This window comes from Gorilla gorilla, chromosome 12, assembly GCF_029281585.2.
Source record: "Gorilla gorilla gorilla isolate KB3781 chromosome 12, NHGRI_mGorGor1-v2.1_pri, whole genome shotgun sequence".
NCBI lineage: Eukaryota > Metazoa > Chordata > Mammalia > Primates > Hominidae > Gorilla > Gorilla gorilla.
In genome coordinates this window covers 119,865,860-119,885,999 of record NC_073236.2, presented here as the reverse complement: position 1 = coordinate 119,885,999, position 20,140 = coordinate 119,865,860, and the positions used below count along the sequence as shown (strand labels likewise).

At 41.2% G+C, this 20,140-nt stretch overlaps 1 protein-coding gene across 1 annotated transcript; it reads right to left on the bottom strand.

Moving 5' to 3' along the window:
* Nucleotides 1-400: 400 nt before the first annotated feature.
* LAPTM4A (lysosomal protein transmembrane 4 alpha) lies at nucleotides 401-19,469 on the bottom strand. The gene is made up of 7 exons (XM_004028892.4): nucleotides 18,797-19,469; nucleotides 8,608-8,728; nucleotides 5,282-5,358; nucleotides 5,060-5,182; nucleotides 2,721-2,816; nucleotides 2,071-2,169; nucleotides 401-1,031 (listed from the first exon to the last, which is right to left on the bottom strand). The coding sequence occupies exons 1-7, from the start codon at nucleotides 18,905-18,907 to the stop codon at nucleotides 957-959; spliced, it is 702 nt and encodes a 233-aa protein (XP_004028941.1). The 5' UTR covers nucleotides 18,908-19,469; the 3' UTR covers nucleotides 401-956.
* Between the last annotated feature and the right edge of the window lie 671 nt (nucleotides 19,470-20,140).

Sequence of the window (20,140 nt, the reverse complement as noted above, 5' to 3'; positions counted from 1 at the left end):
GCTCAAGTCCCTTTTAATAAAATGGTATAGTATTTGCATATGACCCATGCATATCCTCCCATATTTTTAAAATTATCTCTAGATTACTTATAATATCTAATATAATGTGAATGCTACATAAATTGTTATAGTGTATTTTTTAAAGAACAATGACAAGAATAAAAAGTCTGTACATGTTCAGTACAGATCCAACTATCCATTTTTCCCCCCAAATATTTTCAATCCACAGTCGATTAACTCCATGGATACAGAACCCATGGATACAGAACCCATGGATACGAAGGGCCAACTGTATTCTCAAAGTTAAAAAAAAAAAAACACTGGCACTCTGAATACACTGTAATGGAAAATGTCAGGGTTTATCTTAAAAAAAAGTAACTGATTAAAAAAATGACAACCCTAAGTATTTAAAGAGATTTATTAAATCATCTTATCACAAAGATGGAAACATATACAAATGAGAAACATGCAACCATCATCTTCCACAGTCAAGTCAAAATGTCAAATATTTTTCTTGTCTCCGCAGATGAAAAATTCACATCTTATACCCACCTACTTATTCACCCTGAATATTTAAGTCAGTCTTCCTGAAAGTACTCAGGGTAGCAAGTAACAAAATGCAAACTATTATATAAAGAAAGTGCAGTTAAAAAGGAAACTATGTGGCAAGTACCCTCTTTCCCTTCCCACCCCCCAATTAAAGGCAAACAATGGCACTTTGCTCTTGCTTAACCTAGATTGTCTTCAAAAACTATTAAAATGTAAAAGACTTAACAAAAAAACAAAAAGACGTTTAACAGATGTCAAAAAGCTCCTTAGTGTTTGAAAATAAATGCTTAAACAAAAGACAACATATTTTATATCAAACAAGTTTGAAGAGCCCTGAATTGCAGCATTCTGTAAAATAAACAAGACAAAAAGCTGGTATACGATTTATTATCAAAGGCAGAATTTCTTCAGGCAGGTAAGTAAGGAGGTGGTGGTTCTTTTTCAGGCATTTTCACGGCCATTTCATAGGTTGGCAAAACGTACTAAAGAGAGAAAAAAAATTGTATCATATTTAATTCTCCTTTAAAATCCTTTGTGAGATAATTCAGCTTTCAGACTTTATGTCCTAAATAGGGTTATACAAAACCATAAAGAAGAGCTGAAGAAACTGTTAGCTAAAATGTTCCCAAGTAGATGCCTGAATAACCTGGAATTTTACCAAGATTGCTAGCGAAGGGGAGGGTGGAGACAGGGAGGTGGGGAGAGAGAGTTCCGCTTCTGGACAAGGATTCCTAGACAGGCAGGCAGTGGGTGCCACTGCTCTGCCCTCGTTCCAGTGTGACCGATAAAGTGCCAGTGCCGATTACACTTCACGTGTTGAGGAGTTGGGTTAAACTATGCAATAGGAAACACCCAATAAGATGCTAGCTCCTGGATCCTGACTTTCATCAGAATCAGTTTGTAGTCAGAAGATCATGAACTTATATCATGTCTTCGAGGGTAACAGGCACACCTATGCAGTGGAGGAGTGACATTCCAATCGAAGTGACTCCAAGTCTGAAAGCCTGGCCCTAGATGGGCCACATATATTTTATATGCTGAAAACCTGGGAAGGTAGCACAGCAGCAATTAGAGGGCTGTGAAAGGGAGGCTTCCCCAAAAGACCCATGAAACCACTGTATTCATCTCCCCAGACAGGTCAGCTCCCCCGTTGGATCATATGGATGTTTTCTGAAAACAACACAAGTTTCAGTCAATGGAACTCTCCATCCTTAGAAGCCCCAGGCTACATGGGCCTAACACAGCTGTTTCCTGTCTTGTCTCCCCTACAAACATGACACTAATGAGGACCTCTAATGAGTAAATCTAACAGCCAAACTGGATGAGACAAGCTATCCATGTACTCAGGATTCCAAGCGGAAAATGTTGAATCCTGTGGATTTTAAGCTGTTCATAAAAGTACCCAGGGTTCATGCCCAAACCATAGGTTACAGCATGAAAGAGAAAGTCAAGCTCCAGGTTCTTCTCCTGGAACAGTCAATAGCGACTGGTGACCTTTTACTCTATCCAACAGTAGCTAACCTGAGGAGGTGCTTCAAAGGCAGGGTACACAGCAATCTCCGGCACGTTTCGGTTGTTGATGTATTTATAGCAGTTCCAAACACAGTTAATTAGATAAGCCTGGAAGAATAAAAACAAAGTTGACATCTGCTAGAAACTCAACAGACTACCTGCTCTAAAATGCCAGTGACTTAGAATGCTTTCCCCACACATCCTCTGTGTAGAAGGGAGCTGACCTCTGTGTGGACCCAGCACAGGCCAGGCCCTTTCCCTACTTGCTCTCATTTAAGTGTCTTGAGTTTCATCGCCAACATTTCAGAGAGAAACCAGAGATGGAGTTTCAATTCAGGTCAACCCACTGTGCTGCAGAAGAAATTCTGGGTTTGTGAACCTTGGGAATTTTAACAGATTTTCAACACAAATCATGAACCCCTTTTCAAAAACATAAAAAGTAGGTCCTTTCACTTAGAGAAGGATCCTGACAGTTACAACCATTCCTTGGAAACACAACAGAAACCATTCCCTAGAAGCTATCTCTGCTCGTGTGCCAGAATAAACACTGTCCCCACAAATCCTCAATCTCCTGTGACTTGTAAGGTGAAAGGCAGCAAAAAGGTTTAGATTCACAGTGTCAATCTCAGTCACCCCTAAAGATTTAGTCAGCAATGTACCTTAAAAATGATGAATAAGGCAAAGAACACAAGAACAATGAACAGGAGGCAGCTGGAGTCCAAGGCCAGGAGGTCATCTTTGTAGGGAAAATCAGGCTATTAAAAAAACACACACACATTTACAAGTCAGCCATCGCACTAGCACTTGCTGATAACCTGAAGAGCATCTGAAGAATACAAAGGCACCAAAGTCAAAAGTGATATTTAATAAAAATGTATAAGCAGAATTTAATTCAAAGTGCTTTTAAATTTTAAGCCTTATCACCATTAATGCATGCTAACAATCACTTAGAGTACATTTGATAACCTACAATGCTCCAAAAAGTCTAAATTTAGCTCGTTTTCTGTTTACTTTTCACTATTTTCCATCTTTCTGGCCTTTGGAAAAACACTATCGCCTATATGGCACTGAGATCTGTCCCTGTGTCACTTGCGTCATTAACTCAGGAGATGCTCAGGTCTGTGTAAGTTCTACAGATAAACTGGGCCATTTTAATGCTACAAGGGGAAAATTATTTTTCTACATGTCAATCGTTTGTCTCAACTCTCATCAGACAGGGGCAAAAATACACCCACTGGTTACAATGCCAGGCAAGACGTAAGTTTTACTGCAGACATACTCTGTTCTACTGAAAAGCATCAGCTACATTCATTTAAATACTTATTCAGCCCTGACTGTGTACAAGGTAATGAGCTAAGTTCAGGGAGAAAGGTGTTATAGAAGAAGAATTTCAGATTTAAAAACTAACCAACAGAGGAAATACCTTCCAGTCTGAGGCACTAAGTGAACAAAACAGAGGAGAGAAAACACCAGGGTCTGTAAAAGGAATAATAAATTTTTATGTTCTTTTCTATAAAGCTAATTTAATTTTTTTAAGTTATGCTTGTTTTTAATGGAAATGTCAACACGAAGGCTTAATTACATTTTCATTTAAAAAGCAACATAAACAGAAATCCCAAAGGACTGAAAAAAATAGAAAAAAAAAATTTTGAGAACACACTACTCCCCAAACCCCAGCCAGGTTGTCTCCTTGGGAAAAAAGCTGTTTTTTTGATTTTCATCTATAAACAAAAAGAAAAACACAGAAGGTGGAGCTCATGAGGGAATGCTATGCTAAGGGTTTTATTCAGAAGGCAGGGAGGCACCACTTGAAATTTCTCCCCCAGAGATGACATGAGCAGAGAGCCACACAGAAACCGCTGACCGTGGCTGACCAGGCCACCAGGCCCTGCCCCTGGCCACCTTTCTCCAGCCTTCCCCACCCTCCCTCTGTGTGCTAGCCACCATGGCCAGCTTCTAGTGCCCTCACTATGCTGCTTCTTGCCTCAAGGTCTCTCTTTTATCTGGAACATTGTCTTCTATACTTTATCTTAATTCCTGTTCAAACTCCTGAGTACAATTCAAATCTCACTTCCCAGCCCAGGTTTAGTACCCACGTGATATCCACTCCCATAGTAACCTACAATGGTGTATCAGTAACTGTCAACTTCCTGATTCCTTCACCAGGAAGTAAGCTCCACTGATGCATCTCTATGACCTAGCAGAGTGCCTTGCACATAAGAGCAACCAGCAAATGTTTTCTGAATAAATGAATGATGAATTTGGTGGTGTGGAAAATGGGCTAGGCAGGAAATCTGGTAGTGGGAAGAAAAGTTCTGAAAGACAGCACTTTAGAAATGAACTGAGGATACTCCTGCCAATTTTCATCTACCTAGATCCCATATCTCCTTCTGACCACCTCCACGAAGCCCTCCTTGGCCACCCCAGCCCAGAGTTTTCCCTGCCCCCCTCCATATGACATTAATCGAAGTTCCTTATTTGCTGCTGCTGTGACAGCTCCCGCTTGTTATCACAGGTAACATCTTCATGTATCTTGACTCCCCAAATATTACAGTTTGCTCGCTAAAGATGAGGCAGTTATCTTTATATCCACACCATTCACCAACAGTGCTTAGCAAAGGGCTAAAAACATAGTAGGCACTGGAATACTTGCTACAGATGTCTGTAAAGACAAAAAGCTAGTCACTTAAAGAGTGCCATACACAGTCAAATTACTGTACCTTTGGACGCTCAAAAAGAAAAGCTGAACTACTAGTTCCATAATATCCATTTCTAGGAACTCTTAATACTGAATTATCCAAATGGATGGTAAGAAATTACTCTATTTTCATCTTGCCAGTTTTGTCTCAGTAGCTAAGAGAGCAGAAATAATTATTTTAAGACACTTTCAAAAGCAAGTGGAGTAGTTAAAAATAATACCTAAGGCTGATTCAGAATTTAAATGTAAACATTTTACTCAAAATGAGAAAAAATAAGTTTAATGAGCATACACACTTACTAATTGATCCAGATATTCTTTGATTCTTGGCAAATAGGTGAGAGAACTAATAGCAACCAGGCAACTGAGGACGAAGTCAAAAAGCCGGTAACAGAAGAATGGAATCAGCCAACCCACTTGATACTGGAGAAAAAATAACAACCATAACATTGTATCACATATAGGAAATTACTAAGCTCCCCTAAGGTCAAACTCTAAAAGCTGAAAATACAGTATACTTACAGAAATTGCTCCATAAACCAGCATTGAACTGATTATAAACATAAGAACAGAGACGGCAAAAAGAACACAGGCATTATCTAAGAAAACAAAAACAAAAATCTAATTAAGCTACTTACACAACAAAAAGAACAAAACTTCACTTAAAGACTAGCTTTAAAATATTAAATTTAAATATTTTCAAAATTGGCTATAAAAAGATCTAAGGCCAAGAGGGTAAAAAAAAAAAAAATCAAAGTCTCAGCATGAAGTAATGAACCTTGAGACATTCACACAAAGCACTTATTTGTTAAATCGCTACAACAACTCACTGACATGGGTGTCGGATGGCACATGAACCACATTCTCTGCTAGAGAAACAGGTCCCTGTGCCCTTATGCGCCCAGGAGTCTGAAGATGTGCAAACAGATCATTATAATCCAATGTGTCAAGTGCTACAACAGAGGCAGAAACAATTTGCTTTGCCTGAAGCATCAAGAAAAAATATGAAGAAATGACACAAGATGGGTCTTATGAGTAGGGTTTAGCTGGAAGGAATGGCTGGCAACTGCTTAAAAGACAAATGTATTAAACTCAGAATGCTACATACATTACCTCTTGCTCTAGATAAATATAACCTGAAATTCAAATTTCGCCATTAACCTCACTTCCCCATCCAACCTCCCAAACACTAAAATTCATTGCTTCCTGCACCCTGGTATCTATGTTAACACACACTACTTTCTTCTTTGTTTCTCAACTCTTACTCAGGTTGTTCCAACTCTCCATTAATCCATGTTCACTAATTTTTTCACAAAACAGCCAAGTAATCTCAAGCAATTCTAAACCGTGCCTGACTTACTGAGTTTCTTAGCACAAATCTGTAGTTGATTCTGTGACTCTGGAATCAACTCTGTCGCCCAGGCTAGAGTGCAGTGGCGCGATCTTGGCTCACTGCAACCTCTACCTCCCACGTTCATGTGATTCTCTTGCCTCAGCCTCCCAAGTAGCTGGAACTATAGGCAAGCACCACCACATCCAGCTAATTTCTGTATTTCTAGTAGAGACGAGGTTTCACCATGTTGGCCAGGCTGGTCTAAACTCCCAACATCAGGTGATCCGTCTGGGCAGAGATTAAGAAACCGGGGGGGATGGGCACAGCAACCCACACCTGTAATCTCAGTACTCTGAGAGACTAAGGTGGGAAAATTACTTGAGGCCAGCAGTTCAAGACCAACCTGGGCAATATAGCAAGACCCTGTATGCACAAAAGATGTTTTAAAAATGAAAAAAGAAAAAAAATACTGAGGGCACTAATAATGATGAATGACTAGAACAACTGCTGAATATTCCCTATTAGGTAAATGTATATATAACCTTTGTTTTTTCTTTGAGACAATCTCACTGTCACCCAGGCTGGAGTGCAGTGGCACAATCTCACCTCACTGCAACCTCTGCCTCCCGGGTTCATGAGATTCTTTTGCCTCAGCCTCCAGAGTAGCTAGGATTGCAGGCCTGCGCCACCAAGCCCAGCTAATTTTTGTATTTTTAATAGAGACAGGATTTCACCATGTTAGCCAGGCTAGTCTCAAACTCCTGACCTCAAGTGATTCACCTGCCTCGGCCTCCCAAAGTGATGGGATTACAGGCATGAGCCACCATGCACAGCATGTATATATAATCTTATCACTGGGCAGTAAAACATCATCAATATTTGGCACTAAACTAGGAATAGTCCTCTTTACTTTTTTCTTAGAGGATACAGGATTGATAAATGTTAAGAATTTAAAGGACTTCCCTGCTACAACATGCAAACTTCCACTTAGAAGAATTCAGGTAAAAACAAAATATGAAATTAAACAGGTATTATCAAACTTGAAAGCAAAATTTGTAATTCAAATAATCGGCTTTCAAGAGTCTGCTATGGGCTGGGCACAGTGGCTCATGCCTGTAATCTCAGCACTTTGGGAGGCTGAAGTGGGAGGGTCCCTTGAAGCCGGGAGCTCAAGACCAGCCTGGTAAAGACAGGGAGACCCGATCTCCACAAAAATTTGCTACTCAGGCAGCTGAGGTGGGAGGATCACTTGAGCTCAGGAATTCTGGGTTACAGTGAGCTATTACTGTACCACTGCACTCCAGTTGGGACAACAAAGTAAGACTCTTTCTCTAAAAAACTTTTTTTAAACAAATAAATAATATAAATGTGATTTTAAAAATGAAGGGCGCTGGCCGGGCGCTGTGGCACGCCTGTAATCCCAGCACTTTGGGAGGCTGAGGCAGGTGGATCACCTGAGATCGGGAGTTCGAGACCAACCTGACCAACATGGAGTAACTACTAAAAATACAAAAAATTAGCCGGGTGTGGTGGTGTGTGCCTGTAATCCCAGCTACTCAGGAGGCTGAGGCAGGAGAATCGCTTGAACCCGGGAGGCAGAGGTTGCCCTGAGCCAAGATCGCACCATTGCACTCCAGCCTGGGCAACAAGCGCAAAACTCTGTCTCAAAAAAAAAGAAAGGCATTTATCCCATTCATAAGGGTAGAGCCCTCATGGCCTCATCACCACCCAAGGGTCCTACCTCTTAATATCATCACCTTGGAGGTTAAGCTCCAGCATGTGAATTTTGGAGGGACACATATATTGTAACCATAGCAACTTTCTTCTCCTTTCTATTAGTAGCAACTTAAAAAAAAAAAGTCTCATGAAGCCTGCATGCTTATTTTGATTTCAAGGTACATTTTACACATTTCTCAAAAACTTAATAGTCCATTACATTTTCTGGCTAGAAATACTCTATTGTAATCTTCACTGAATATCTCTGAAAAACCCATCAAAATACTTTCCTGCCTCAGCAAGAATGACTTAAATATAATTTAACTTGTTACCCTTATTATGTAACCATTTTAACTTTCTGAAATGTAACTTAAGCATAATCTAATCAATCCTCTAAATAACCAGTGTGTGTGAAGAGAGAGAGACATGTGCCAACAACATTTTGGTCAACAATGGACTGCATATATCATGATGGTTCCATAACACTGTAATAGTGTATTTACAGTATTACTATATTTTTCTATCTTTAGATACACACCTATTTGCCACTGTATGATAACTGCCTACAGTATTCGGTACAGTAACCTGCTGTACAGGTTTTAGCCTAGGAGTCTCTACCACATCGCCTATGTGTATAGTAGGCTACGCTATCTAGGTTTGTGTAAGTACACCCTATGATGTTCACACAACAATATCACCCAGTGACATTTCTCAGAATGTGTCCCCATCATTAAACAACACAGGACTGTATATAAAAATTAGCAAGGGAGATTTTTTTGTTTTTCTATTAAACACATACCAGCCATTCTCTCAGACGAATAGTAATTACCGATGACTTCATACTGAATGTTGACAGCTGGCATGGAGTTTGGATGAGTCACTTCCACAGTCAGCAAAATTGCCATCAGTAGGTTTACTACCTGGAAAAGATAACATTCTATCAGTTACATTAATTACCATCACGACGCAATCTTAGCACAATCTCTAGATGTCCTCTCATATTTAAGATTGTCTTACTTGAAGTAACAAAGATATAAAATAGTGGGAGACTACCTGTGAGATAAAACAATACGCAATTACCACTATGAGAATAATTTAAAAATAAATATTTTATAAAGTATAAGTAATATTAACCATTTGAGAGATAAGATGCTTAACCAATACACCAGAATAAAATTAAAACTAAAGAATCATTACAAATGGTTCATGTTCGAAGCTACCTATTTATTCATATACCAATCTCAGAATTTCTGGATTTGAAGAAGTTACTGTTCATCTGTTATATTTATTCATCAGATGCCCGAAACCCCTCCACAGCATCTCTCATCTGGTGACAGAGAAGTCACTATTTCCTCTTGAGCTAGACTCAAATGCTTAAGAGACTTACCAAGATACTGAAAGTCACTTAACTCATCTACTAGTCTTACTTGTGTGTGTGTGTGTGTGTGTGTATGTGTGCGTGTGTGTGATATGGAGTCTCACTCTACTGCCCAGGCTGGAGTGCAGTGGTGCAATCTCAGCTCACTGAAGCCTCCCCTGCCTAGGCTCATGTGATCCTCCCACCTCAGCCACCTGGTAGCTGGGATTACAGGTGCCCACGACCATACGCAGGTGATTTTTGTATTTTTAGTAGAGACGGGGTTTCACTATGTTGGCCAGGCTGGTCTCTAATTCCTGACCTCAAGTGATACACCCAGCCCTAGCCTCCCAAAGTGTTGGTATTACAGGCGTGAGCCACCACGCCCGGCCTTAAATCTACCTTTTGAGATAATGTGCTCTCCCTTCTAAATAAGTGCTCCAATGCCTGAAAACAGCCTCCAAATACTGTGTTCTCTAGAATAGACATGCAGATCTTTAAGCCATTCCTCTGACTAGCATGTTCCTAGCTACCTACTTCCCTTTTGTTTTCCTCTTTACACATGCTCCAGTTTGATGGACATGTATTAAAATGAGGTAAAGTCACCCTGGTCAGAACATAATGGGATCTCAGTTCTCATATTCTGGCTACCGAATTTCAATTAATGCAACCTGAAGTTGTACTGAGGTTTTTTGTTTTTGTTAGAAACAAGGTCTCACCATATTGCCTAGGCTGGTCTTGAACTCTTGGCCTCAAGTGATCCTCCTGCTTTAGCCTCCCAACATGCTGTGATTACAGGCACGAGCCACCGCACCCGGCCTGCATTGGCTTTATAAATTTTCTGAATATCACACGAGAGTAACTCCCTAAAACACCAAGTTCTTTTTCACACTTGATTGTGCTAAGCTCCCACCTGCACCTATATAGTTGGATTCAGAGGCCCAAGCATAGGCCTTAATATACCTGTAATTGAGTTTCATCTTATTACATTCTTGCCTATAAAGATTTTCTGGATGTGGATTCTGACACACTACAGATTTACTACCTGTCTCAACTTCCTGAATTTAGGATCAGCATGTAATCAGTATTTCCATCTAAGTTACTAACAAAAGAGAACAGAGCTGAGGACAAAGCTGCCAGAGGCTGCCCCTTCCCATTAACTAGCAACTTCTGAATAAAACTGTTTAGCTCTTCAGAGGAACAGCCTGCTGAAATCCCATCATAATATCTGAATTTTCCTAGTCTCCCAGGGTTGTAAATCCATTTTAAAAGGACATGAGTTGTGCCTATAGTTGTTGGCCAATCCCTGCGGTATCCCAGGAGGCTTCACTGCATTTAAGTACTCAGAAAGAGTATTGTTAATGACTCAAGACAGAAATCTCACGTAGGATTGGAGTTAGGCTTCCTTATCTAGCATAGTAAAGTTCACAGAATTTGCCCTCCTTCCCTTTGTGAAAATGTGAACATCTGGAATTTTCAAGGGTTAAGTTCCTATCAGTAGTATTTTAATTTATTTAGTTTTTGAGATGGAGTCTCGCTCTGTCGCCCAGTCTGGAGTGCAGTAGCGCAATCTTGGCTCACTGCAGCCTCCACCTCCTGGGTTCAAGCGATTCTCCTGCCTCAGCCCCCGGGGTAGCTGGGACTTTTTTTTTTTTTTTTGAGACCAAGCCTTGCTCTGTCACCCAAGCTGGAGTGCAGTGGCGCAATCTCAGCTCACTGCAGCTTCCACCTCTTGGGTTCAAGCAATTCTCACACCTCAGCCTCCCAAGTAGCTGGGACTTTTTTTTTTTTTTTTTTTTTTTTTTTTGAGACCAAGCCTTGCTCTGTCACCCAGGCTGGAGTGCAGTGGCACGATCTCAGCTTACTGCAGCTTCCACCTCTTGGGTTCAGGCGATTCTCACACCTCAGCCTCCCGAGTAGCTGGGACTACAGGCGTGCACCATTCAAGCCTGGCTAATTTTTGCATTTTTAGTAGAGGTGGGGTTTCGCCACGTTGGCCAGGCTGGTCTCAAACTCCTGACCTCAAGTGATCCACCAGCCTTGGCCTCCCAAAGTGCTGGGATTACAGATGTGAGCCACTGTGTCGGCCAGCTATCAATAGTATTTTAAACAAACTATTATATACTTCTCTCCTGTTTCACCTTGAATGATAAATACACAGGAAATGCATTTTCCTTTTATCAACTGAAGTCATTTCACTAACATCCGCTAGATAAGCAGATCAAGTTTTATTTTAGGGTAGGTGATCTAAACAATGCCACAATATGAAATTTGGAATCAACCAACATTTATGGAGGATATGCTTTATGACATGTGTATTTACGTGTATTACTTCACTTATTCCTCACAACAACCCATGAAGTAAATATTACCAAAGCCTATGTGTAGATGGGGAAACTAAGATTCAGTAAAGCTATATAACTTGTGTTAAGCTTGCTGAGCTGACAGATGGGAGAATCAGGACACAAGTCTGGTTTTTAAGACATCCTCCTTCTCAGCACTACGTGATTATTAATAAACATTCCCCAGTAACTCCTATTTTAAGGTCTTTCCCAAAGAAACCATTATCTAAGGCTATAAAATGTTTAGACTTTACTGTCTATGTTCAGCAGCAAGCCTCTTTCCTTGCATTGTTCAGAGGCAAGGCATGATATATTTCAATTCTTAAGAGGACTTACCAGGAACAATCACTTTTGCAAGGTGGCTCTCCCCAGTTGAAGGCTGATTTTTTTTGTTGCCCACATTTGCTGCAATGGGTTTTGGCCAGCGTGTGTGGTGTATGAGTATGAGCTAATACAACTAGGTGAATTAATTACTGAACAATCAGATATATCTACTAAAATGTTATGTTCTGTGTATGGAAATCAGTTTGAAATCAATTAGGCAAACTCTTCTTTGCTAAACACAGCATAGTCACAGTGAAAAAGCTCTCTGCAGTACAGAAATTCCTTTGTCAAGAAAAGCATGCAAACCCAATTACTAAATGAAGGGAATGACATGCCAAAAACATTTAGGAGTTCTATTTTCCCTTCTTAAATATTTTTATTACATGAAGGATTTCTAAAAACCTACACCTATAGTCCCAGCTACTTGGGAGGCTGAGGTGGGAAGGATCGCCTGAGCTCTGGAGACCAGCCTGGGCAACAATACTAAGTCTGTCTCTTAAAAAACAAAACAAAAGAACTCTTCACTTTTCTTCTCTTCCATGGATAAGTCACACGCTCATCCACTATTATCTTCTTTTAGTACTAGAGACACTTCAAGTTTCATTTCACTGTGGGTCATACCACTAAATATTAAACAAAATAAATCGTAGAGCCAATCAGAAGGACCAAGAAACGGTGAAATAAATTTCAATGCTACTTCATTAAAAGCTTTTTCCAAATCTTCTTTGAGTTAATTATATTCCATTAGATCACATCATTTCATTAGAACCCCAACTTACATCTTAAAGTATTACACTGGAAAACCCATCCTTGTGACTTAAAAAAATTTTTTTTGTAGAGATGGAGTCTCACTATGTTGTCCAGTCTGATCTTGAACTCCTGGCCTCAAGTGATCCTACTGCATTGGCCTCCTAAAGTGCTAGGATGACAGGCACGAGCCACCGCTCCTGGCATCCTTTGATCTTAAAGATATTCACCAATGAACGCCTACCTTGTGCTCATATGTAAGCCCTGGCAACTTACCTCGGATTAAAGTTGATATTTCTAAATTACATGTTTAGCTTTTCAAAAAATACATAAAATTAACTGTAGTCTTACAATATAAAATTTCTCTGAAAATATCCAACTATGTACTAACTATTACAAATATTTATTCCTGATTCACTTTTTCCTTTCACTGTATTCAGGAAAGAAAGTTAATAAAAATGTAATTTAAAAAGAATGATTAAGCTGGGGACAGTGGTGTGTGCCTGTAGTCCCAGCTGGTCAGGTGCCTGAGGTGGGAGGATCGTTTGAGCCCAGTTCAAGGCTGCAGTGTGCTATAATCATGCCATTGCACACCAGCACAGGCAACATAGCAAGACCCCATCTCTTTAAAAAAAAAAAAAAAAAAAAGATTATTAACTTCTAAACTTGGCAATATGGAGAGGTATAGAATGCAGCAATATTTTAGCAGCATGGGCTGCAGACTCACCACTCAGTGTGTTAACAGTACTGTAAATTTAATCAGTCAAATCAGGTGGTGTGCATTGTTTTTGAAAGCTTCTACATCTTATGTAAGTGTGTACAATAAGAAATCTGTTAGATTTGACTTGTTACAAAATAACTGTATCAGATCCATGGAAGCACAGGGCCTGAAGAGAGGAATTCTTTGTTTTCTTCTTTCACTGCCACACCTATTCCAGAAGATTCTCTGGAGACTTTAAAAAAAAAATCATTTTTCAGTTTTCCCACAGTAATTTGCCCAGAGCCAGTATCTACTGAGATAATAATTAAAACAGTGTGTCTGGTTTAAGGAGGCATCCAGATAAGGGCTTCCCATGCAGAGAAAGCACCCACAGGAGGGTCAATCTACAGAACTAAGCAAAGCCTGTTATCTGATAAAGATCAAAACTGACTATCTTTAAAATGTTTTTTAGCCATAAAAAAGGATTAGTTCATGTCCTTTGCAGGGACATGGATGAAGCTGGAAACCATCATTCTCAGCAAACTATTACAAGGACAGAAAACCAAACACCGCATGTTCTCACTCATAGGTGGGAACTGAACAATGAGAACACTTGGACACAGGGTGGGGAACATCACACACCTACACCAGGGCCTGTCGGGGGGGTGGCGGGCTGGGGGAGGGATAGCATTAGGAGAAATAACTAATGTAAATGATGAGTTGATGGGTGCAGCAAACCAACATGGCACATGTATACCTACGCAACAAACCTGCACGTTGTTGTACCCTAGAACTTACAGTATAATTTAAAAAAAAAAGAAGTTTTTTGTTGTTGTTTACTGTTACATGCAGATACAACTGAGTATTCACAATATTTTTTGGAGGAGACATTCATTCAACAAATGTGTAATGAACACCTCAAATGTTTTAATTAATAAGTTAGCCATCACACACATTTTATTTTGAGACAGGGTCTCATTCTGTCACCCAGGATGGAGAGTAGTTAGTGCGATCTAGGCTCACTGCAACCTCTGCCTCCCCGGCTCAAGTGATCCTCCCACTTCAGCCTCCCCTGTAGCTGGGACTACAGGCATGCACCACCACACCATGCCCCGCTAATATATATATGTATGTATGTGTGTGTGTATATATATTTTTATATGTTTTATATATATATTATATATCTATATATATATTATATAAATATATATATAATATAATATTTTTTTTTTGTAGAGAGGGGGTTTCGTCATGTTGCTCAGGCTGGTCTCGAACTCCTAGGCAATCCACCTGCCTTGGCCTCCCAAAATGCTGGGATTACAGGCGTGAGCCACTGCCCTTATAAAGACATCACCCTCTTCCCTCCAGGAGAACATCTTGCTGTAGAGAGAAAAATAAGAGAAAAGGACAATCCTACCAATGTGTACTGAGTACTATTTAATAAGTACATACAAGAAGGATCCAGAAACTTTTGCAGGTGCACCGTGAGAAAAACAGATCCCCCTGGCTAGGAAGTAAAGAAAGCTTGGCTGGGCACAGTAGCTCACGCCTATAATCCCAGCACTTTGGGAGGCCAAGGCAGGCGGATCATGAGGTCAGGAGATCGAGACAATCCCGGCCGACACGGTGAAACCCCGTCTCTACTAAAATACAAAAAATTAGCCGGACATGGTGGCGGGTGCCTGTAGTCCCAGCTATTTGGGAGGCTGGGGCAGGGGAATCGCTTGAACCTGGGAGGCGGAGGTTGCAGTGAGCCGAGATCGCACCACTGCACTCCAGCCTGGTGACACAGCAAGACTCTGTCTCCAAAAAGAAAAAAAAAAAAGGAAAGTTTTACCATGAAAACATGTGAGCTAACCATTAAATTATCTGGACTTGGCAAAATGTTGTTAATGGTTGAAGCTGGGTGATGAATAAATGGGAGGTTTTCATACTATTTCACTACTTTTTTATGTATGAAAATTTCCTTAATAAAATTTTTAGAAAGTGACTTGGGAGGATAGCAACATTTCAGGGAGAAGGAATAGCATATGCAAAGGCAGAGGCACAAAACTTCCTTAGTTTAAGGAAGGAAACTAACAAATATAAACAAGCTATGCTTACTTGAAGTCAGAGGTGAGGGCTGGAAAGGAATAGAGCTTAAGGAAACCTGTTTTTACTTCTCTCCCAGATACAGAACTTCAAACTGTTTATGGTTGAGACACTCATGAAAAATTAGCCATATATTAAGTCTAAGAGATAAAATTATTACAAACGCTCAAAATGTAGTCTTGTAGTGCACACTATTAACCACAAAGCATATCTACTACAGCACACTTTTAAGTCCATTTTCAATTATTCAATAAACATTTGAGTTTATACCTCATAAGAAACTTGTTTAAAATCAACTGGCTTCAAATTCTTCAATAAATGATAGAGAAAACCATTTCAGGAATGCCAGAATTTAAACATGAGCTCATTCTGAAATTTCCTGTTACTTAACCAGGTATGCTTCTTTTCTATCTAAAATACCAAAGGCTCACACTTCAGGGCTGGTACCTCCGGTGCATATAATAACTGGTTCTGGCTTTCTCTATGTCCCACAGCACTATTTTGTACCATACAATGAATATTTTAGTATATAGTGTTACGATACTTTAACACTAGACCAGTAGAAGCCGTGGCTAGAAAGCAATGAGACTGTATCAGATACAGTCACTGATAGCGAGGGAGAGGGGCTCCCCCAAGTTCCAAATGACACAGGGGGAATCATCATCTCAGAAGTCTGTCCCACGTAATGTAAAAAGAAACATAAATATTCTCCCATGCAGACTGAATTATTGCCTCACCAGGAATCAAGCAAGAGAGTACCTTGACAAGGTAGGTAGGGAGGGAAGTGACATTTAATACTCACTCACCCCCATATTGTTTCTCTGTCTTAGTAAAGCAGCTTCTGAGAATAAAATGCACTACTTGGACAAGCCTTCTTTGCTTCGAAGTATTATACTACATTTTGGCTTAGGTGGTCTTGTATCATAAGTGTTACATGTCTCCCCAAGTTGGTAGAGACTGTCTTTACACTGCTATGGTATTCAAGCTACACTTTTGAAAGTCATCAACAAAACTATAATAAACAAAACCAATGGCCTTTTTCCAGTACTTATTCTGATTAGAATCTGATATTACTGATCACCTTCTCCTCCTCCTCATCACTGTACCATACGTTTTTCATATCTCTGCTCCAAGTTTGTGATACCATAAATATCTTAAGGGCAGATGCTGTGTTAGACAAGAAACATTTGAGAGTCTAGCACTCGGCAGGTAATAGGAAAACAAGGCAAATGACACATGGCCCCTGTGATTTATTCCTTTTGTTTGTCCACCAAAGCCTTTTACACTGCAGGTGGTCAGTAAATCTCTTAATCAATTTAAGACAGGTCAAATGATTTAAGAAGTTTACAATAAAATGTTTTACACTAATCTGAGAAGTCTATGCAAAGTAAGAACAGCTATGGCATCTTTTTAAAATTGTAAAACTAAAAAGCATGGTCTTCAGAGGTATGTGAACCCTTCTCACAACGAGGGCTTAAAGTAGGGAACAGATGTAAACTACTCACTCCCTACTTTGTAAGAATAAACGCCCCTAATGAAGTTTTTCTCCCTGCATTTTGAGTTTCCTGTTTGTAGTTCCCACTTTATCCTGCTATTCTATTAATTTTCCAGCTGAGCCCACAGCATCGAAAAATCTGCCTGAGAAAAACTGAAAAGAAATACAGCCAATTACATTCGGATGGTTGAAATAGAAATGGTGGTATTCTCTTCTTGAGGAGTTAGGAATCCTTTGTTCTGTGAGTGGAGGGAAGGATCTGAGAAGAAACAGGAAGACTAAGACTGCAGGCGAGAGCCAGGCCGATGGATTCTCTTAGTTAAATAGGAAAGAAAGTCATCTTCTGGGGGTGAGGAAGACGGAATTGAGTAACAGCCTTGAGGATCCTCAAGGTTTGAATTATTCATTTAGGGAAATAGAAGACAGAGCTAAGGACAAACAAAAGAAATGAGACCCAGCCCCTCAGCAAAATGGAGAAGCTATAAAAGGAAGTTAGAAACATAATGCAGCTGATGGTCATTAACTATATGTTTAGTATTCCAAATCAGTTAAAATACAGAACGAAAGAGTCTCTGAGGGAAAATGTGATATAGTTCTATCAATAAGGCGGTATTTCCGAATATAAAAGTACAGGAAACATGAAAATAAACTCAGCACAAGCAAACCTACACATTCGTGTTGTTTTTTAAATGTACATCAGAAACAAGACGGTAAAAAACAACAGGGCAGGTAGCAGTCATGTGGAGTCAGGTAGTCCCCCGGGGGCGGGCCATGAAACAGTATCTGCCTCATTTAAGATGATTCTCATCTGGCGTTTGTCCAAATGCTTACTAATGATTTCAAGTCAATGAGTGGGGAGAAGAAGCAAGTCCAGAGAAAACAGATTGTGTCTGGGATAACTCTCTTCCTCTTTTGCAGTTAAGTATCAAAAACTGCACAGTATCACCAACGTCACCCACACAACCACATTCGCGAAGTCATTAAAGTGGCCAAGTCGACCATGTAGGAAGTTTGTCACGGCTTCGGCAAAGTCATAATAACCTAAAACTACCTAAACTGAATCCCATATTTGGAAGTCATGGACAAGTTAGGTTTAATGTGCATGGATACTATAAATGGTGAATTACAAAAGAAAAATCACAAACTTATTACTAGTGAATCACCAAGCAACAACAGTGTCAACTTGGTTAGGACAGAATCACACAGATCTTGGAACCCAGGAGATACCAGCGTAGGTGGCCAGGATGGAGAGGGCTCTCAATAAAGGTCTCTGTAAAAATAGCCGGTAGGCTACGAAAAGCACCTACTGCGCAGGGAGGAGGCTGCACCAGGACAAAAGCTGGTCAGGCGTCAACTCAGGCAAAAGCTATCGCCCCCAAGCGATTCTGGAGATGCAAGAGAGGCACTGAAACAAAGTCCAAGAAACGCGGACAACGGGGTTACCGCTGGATCTTTCGCTTTCCCAACGGGAAGACCAATGTCGAAACCAGACTGCATTTATCAAGGTCCGCTCCTAATTATTTCATTAGAGGAAAAAATTCCAGGGAGCACTGGATAGGAGGAAAGGAAATGCTGCCTTTCAGATCGTAGAAATACAAGAACCAAAACAGAGGAATTCCCACCAAATCCTAGCACCCCCGTCCCTTCGCCTGCAAAGCCTCTGCTCTCCCAAGCCCGCTTTTCTCCTCAAATTCTTGCCAAAGAACAATCTCCCCATGCTTACCACCGCCCCCCGCTCCCCCGACTCCGATTCCTGAACAAGGTTACTTTCCCAAAGTCCTTGGACTTCATCCAGAGTTGGCGCGCCTTAAAAAGCAGCGCCCCTCCAAGTCCCCGCCCCACCCAACACCCCGTTTCCAGTCTCACCCCCTCCGCACCAGGCCCCCGCTCCCCAGGCCCCCCGGACATGCGCGCCACGCCCGCCCGCCTTACCATGTACCAGGTCCCCAGGATGATCGTCCCGGTGCGGACATGGCAACAGCCGCAGCACCGGGTGCTGTAGAACCGGTCACTGCGGTTCCGCTTGAAACTCATGGACACCATCGTAACAGGCGGGCCTCTTTCTTGGCCGGGCCCCTGACAAACGTTCTCCACCCGCAGGCAAACTCAAACGGCTCTTTCACGGCCTCCAAATCCCAACGACGCGTCTTCAAGACCGCCCCCGGCTCGTGCCCCTGCCAGCTTCTTCGCGCCTGCGCACTGAGCTTAGCGACTTCGGCTTACCCACCCCTCTTCCTCCACACAGGCCAATGGGGAGCTGAAGGCTCGATGGACCGGACTTCTGATTGGAAGAACTTGGGGATTGACAAGACCTCACGCCCAATTAGAACTGCAACTCGCCTCAGCGAGTCTCCGCCTGTTACGTGACGGCAAGGGCTGGTTCTTGGGCCTAGGATAGTTGGGGATAGGTATATCCCCGTAGTGCATTATCCCCGAGATGAGACCCGCAAGAAAAGAGGCATTTAATGGAAAAAGGGAGACACGAGACAGCGCGGATGGCAGAAAGCGGGCACAAGGGGCTTTTCTGAGCAATGTGTGCCACGTACTGGATGGGAAGCGTCACAGGCTGATAACGTGACCTTTGCGCGCAGCTCAATTATTGCGCGGACTGGGGGCGGGGCCTGCGGGGAAGGGACAGAGCCAAGCCCAGCCTTGAGCCATCCTCGCCCCTGTGGCGAAAATGGGAGGCTCCCTGGAGGAGTGGAGGGATTGGATTTACACCCTGTTTTCCCTTCGAAGCCTCCTTGGTGGGGGCGAAGAAAGACCATCCAACCCTGCCAAAGGCAAAAGGATTAAGGATAAATGAAAGCAAGATAATGTAGAAGAACTACTTAGCTGCTGGGTTTTTAGAGATGAGTGATTTTTTTTTTGTAGGGAGAAATTATGAAACACATTGAAATGGACAAAAAATTACTGAATGTCTTCAATGAAAAAACAGCCATAGTTTGGCATACCGTCCCGGGCATTCTGTTGCTAGAGGGGTTGTCCGCTTTTCTTTGTGGTGCTCTGCACAACTCGGTAAGACCCCTCGTATTGTTATCTTACCCTTCCTTGGGAAAAGCCATTTTGCATCGATTTGTAAATTCATTCCCCAGTCCTGATTCAACAATATAGGTGGATGCTTTAAATTCTGCTTAGAGCTGGTTCTAACAGCTTACTGGTCCCCGGGTTAATGAGTAAATAAATTTTTTACACGTGTTCATTTTGTATTTCTGTGAGACCTGTGACTTCACCGTTAAAAAATGTATTTATCATTTAATGCTTTGGTAAACACAC

Bases quoted from the DNA above. Each gene is read 5' to 3' on its own strand.
- LAPTM4A (XM_004028892.4), bottom strand. From the start codon at position 18,907: ATGGTGTCCATGAGTTTCAAGCGGAACCGCAGTGACCGGTTCTACAGC. The intron at 5,183-5,281 runs GTAAGTATACTG...TTTTTTCTCCAG, and splicing joins TGGTTTATGGAGCAATTTCT to TATCAAGTGGGTTGGCTGAT. The intron at 2,170-2,720 runs GTACATTGCTGA...TTATTCTTCCAG, and splicing joins CCTTATTCATCATTTTTAAG to GCTTATCTAATTAACTGTGT.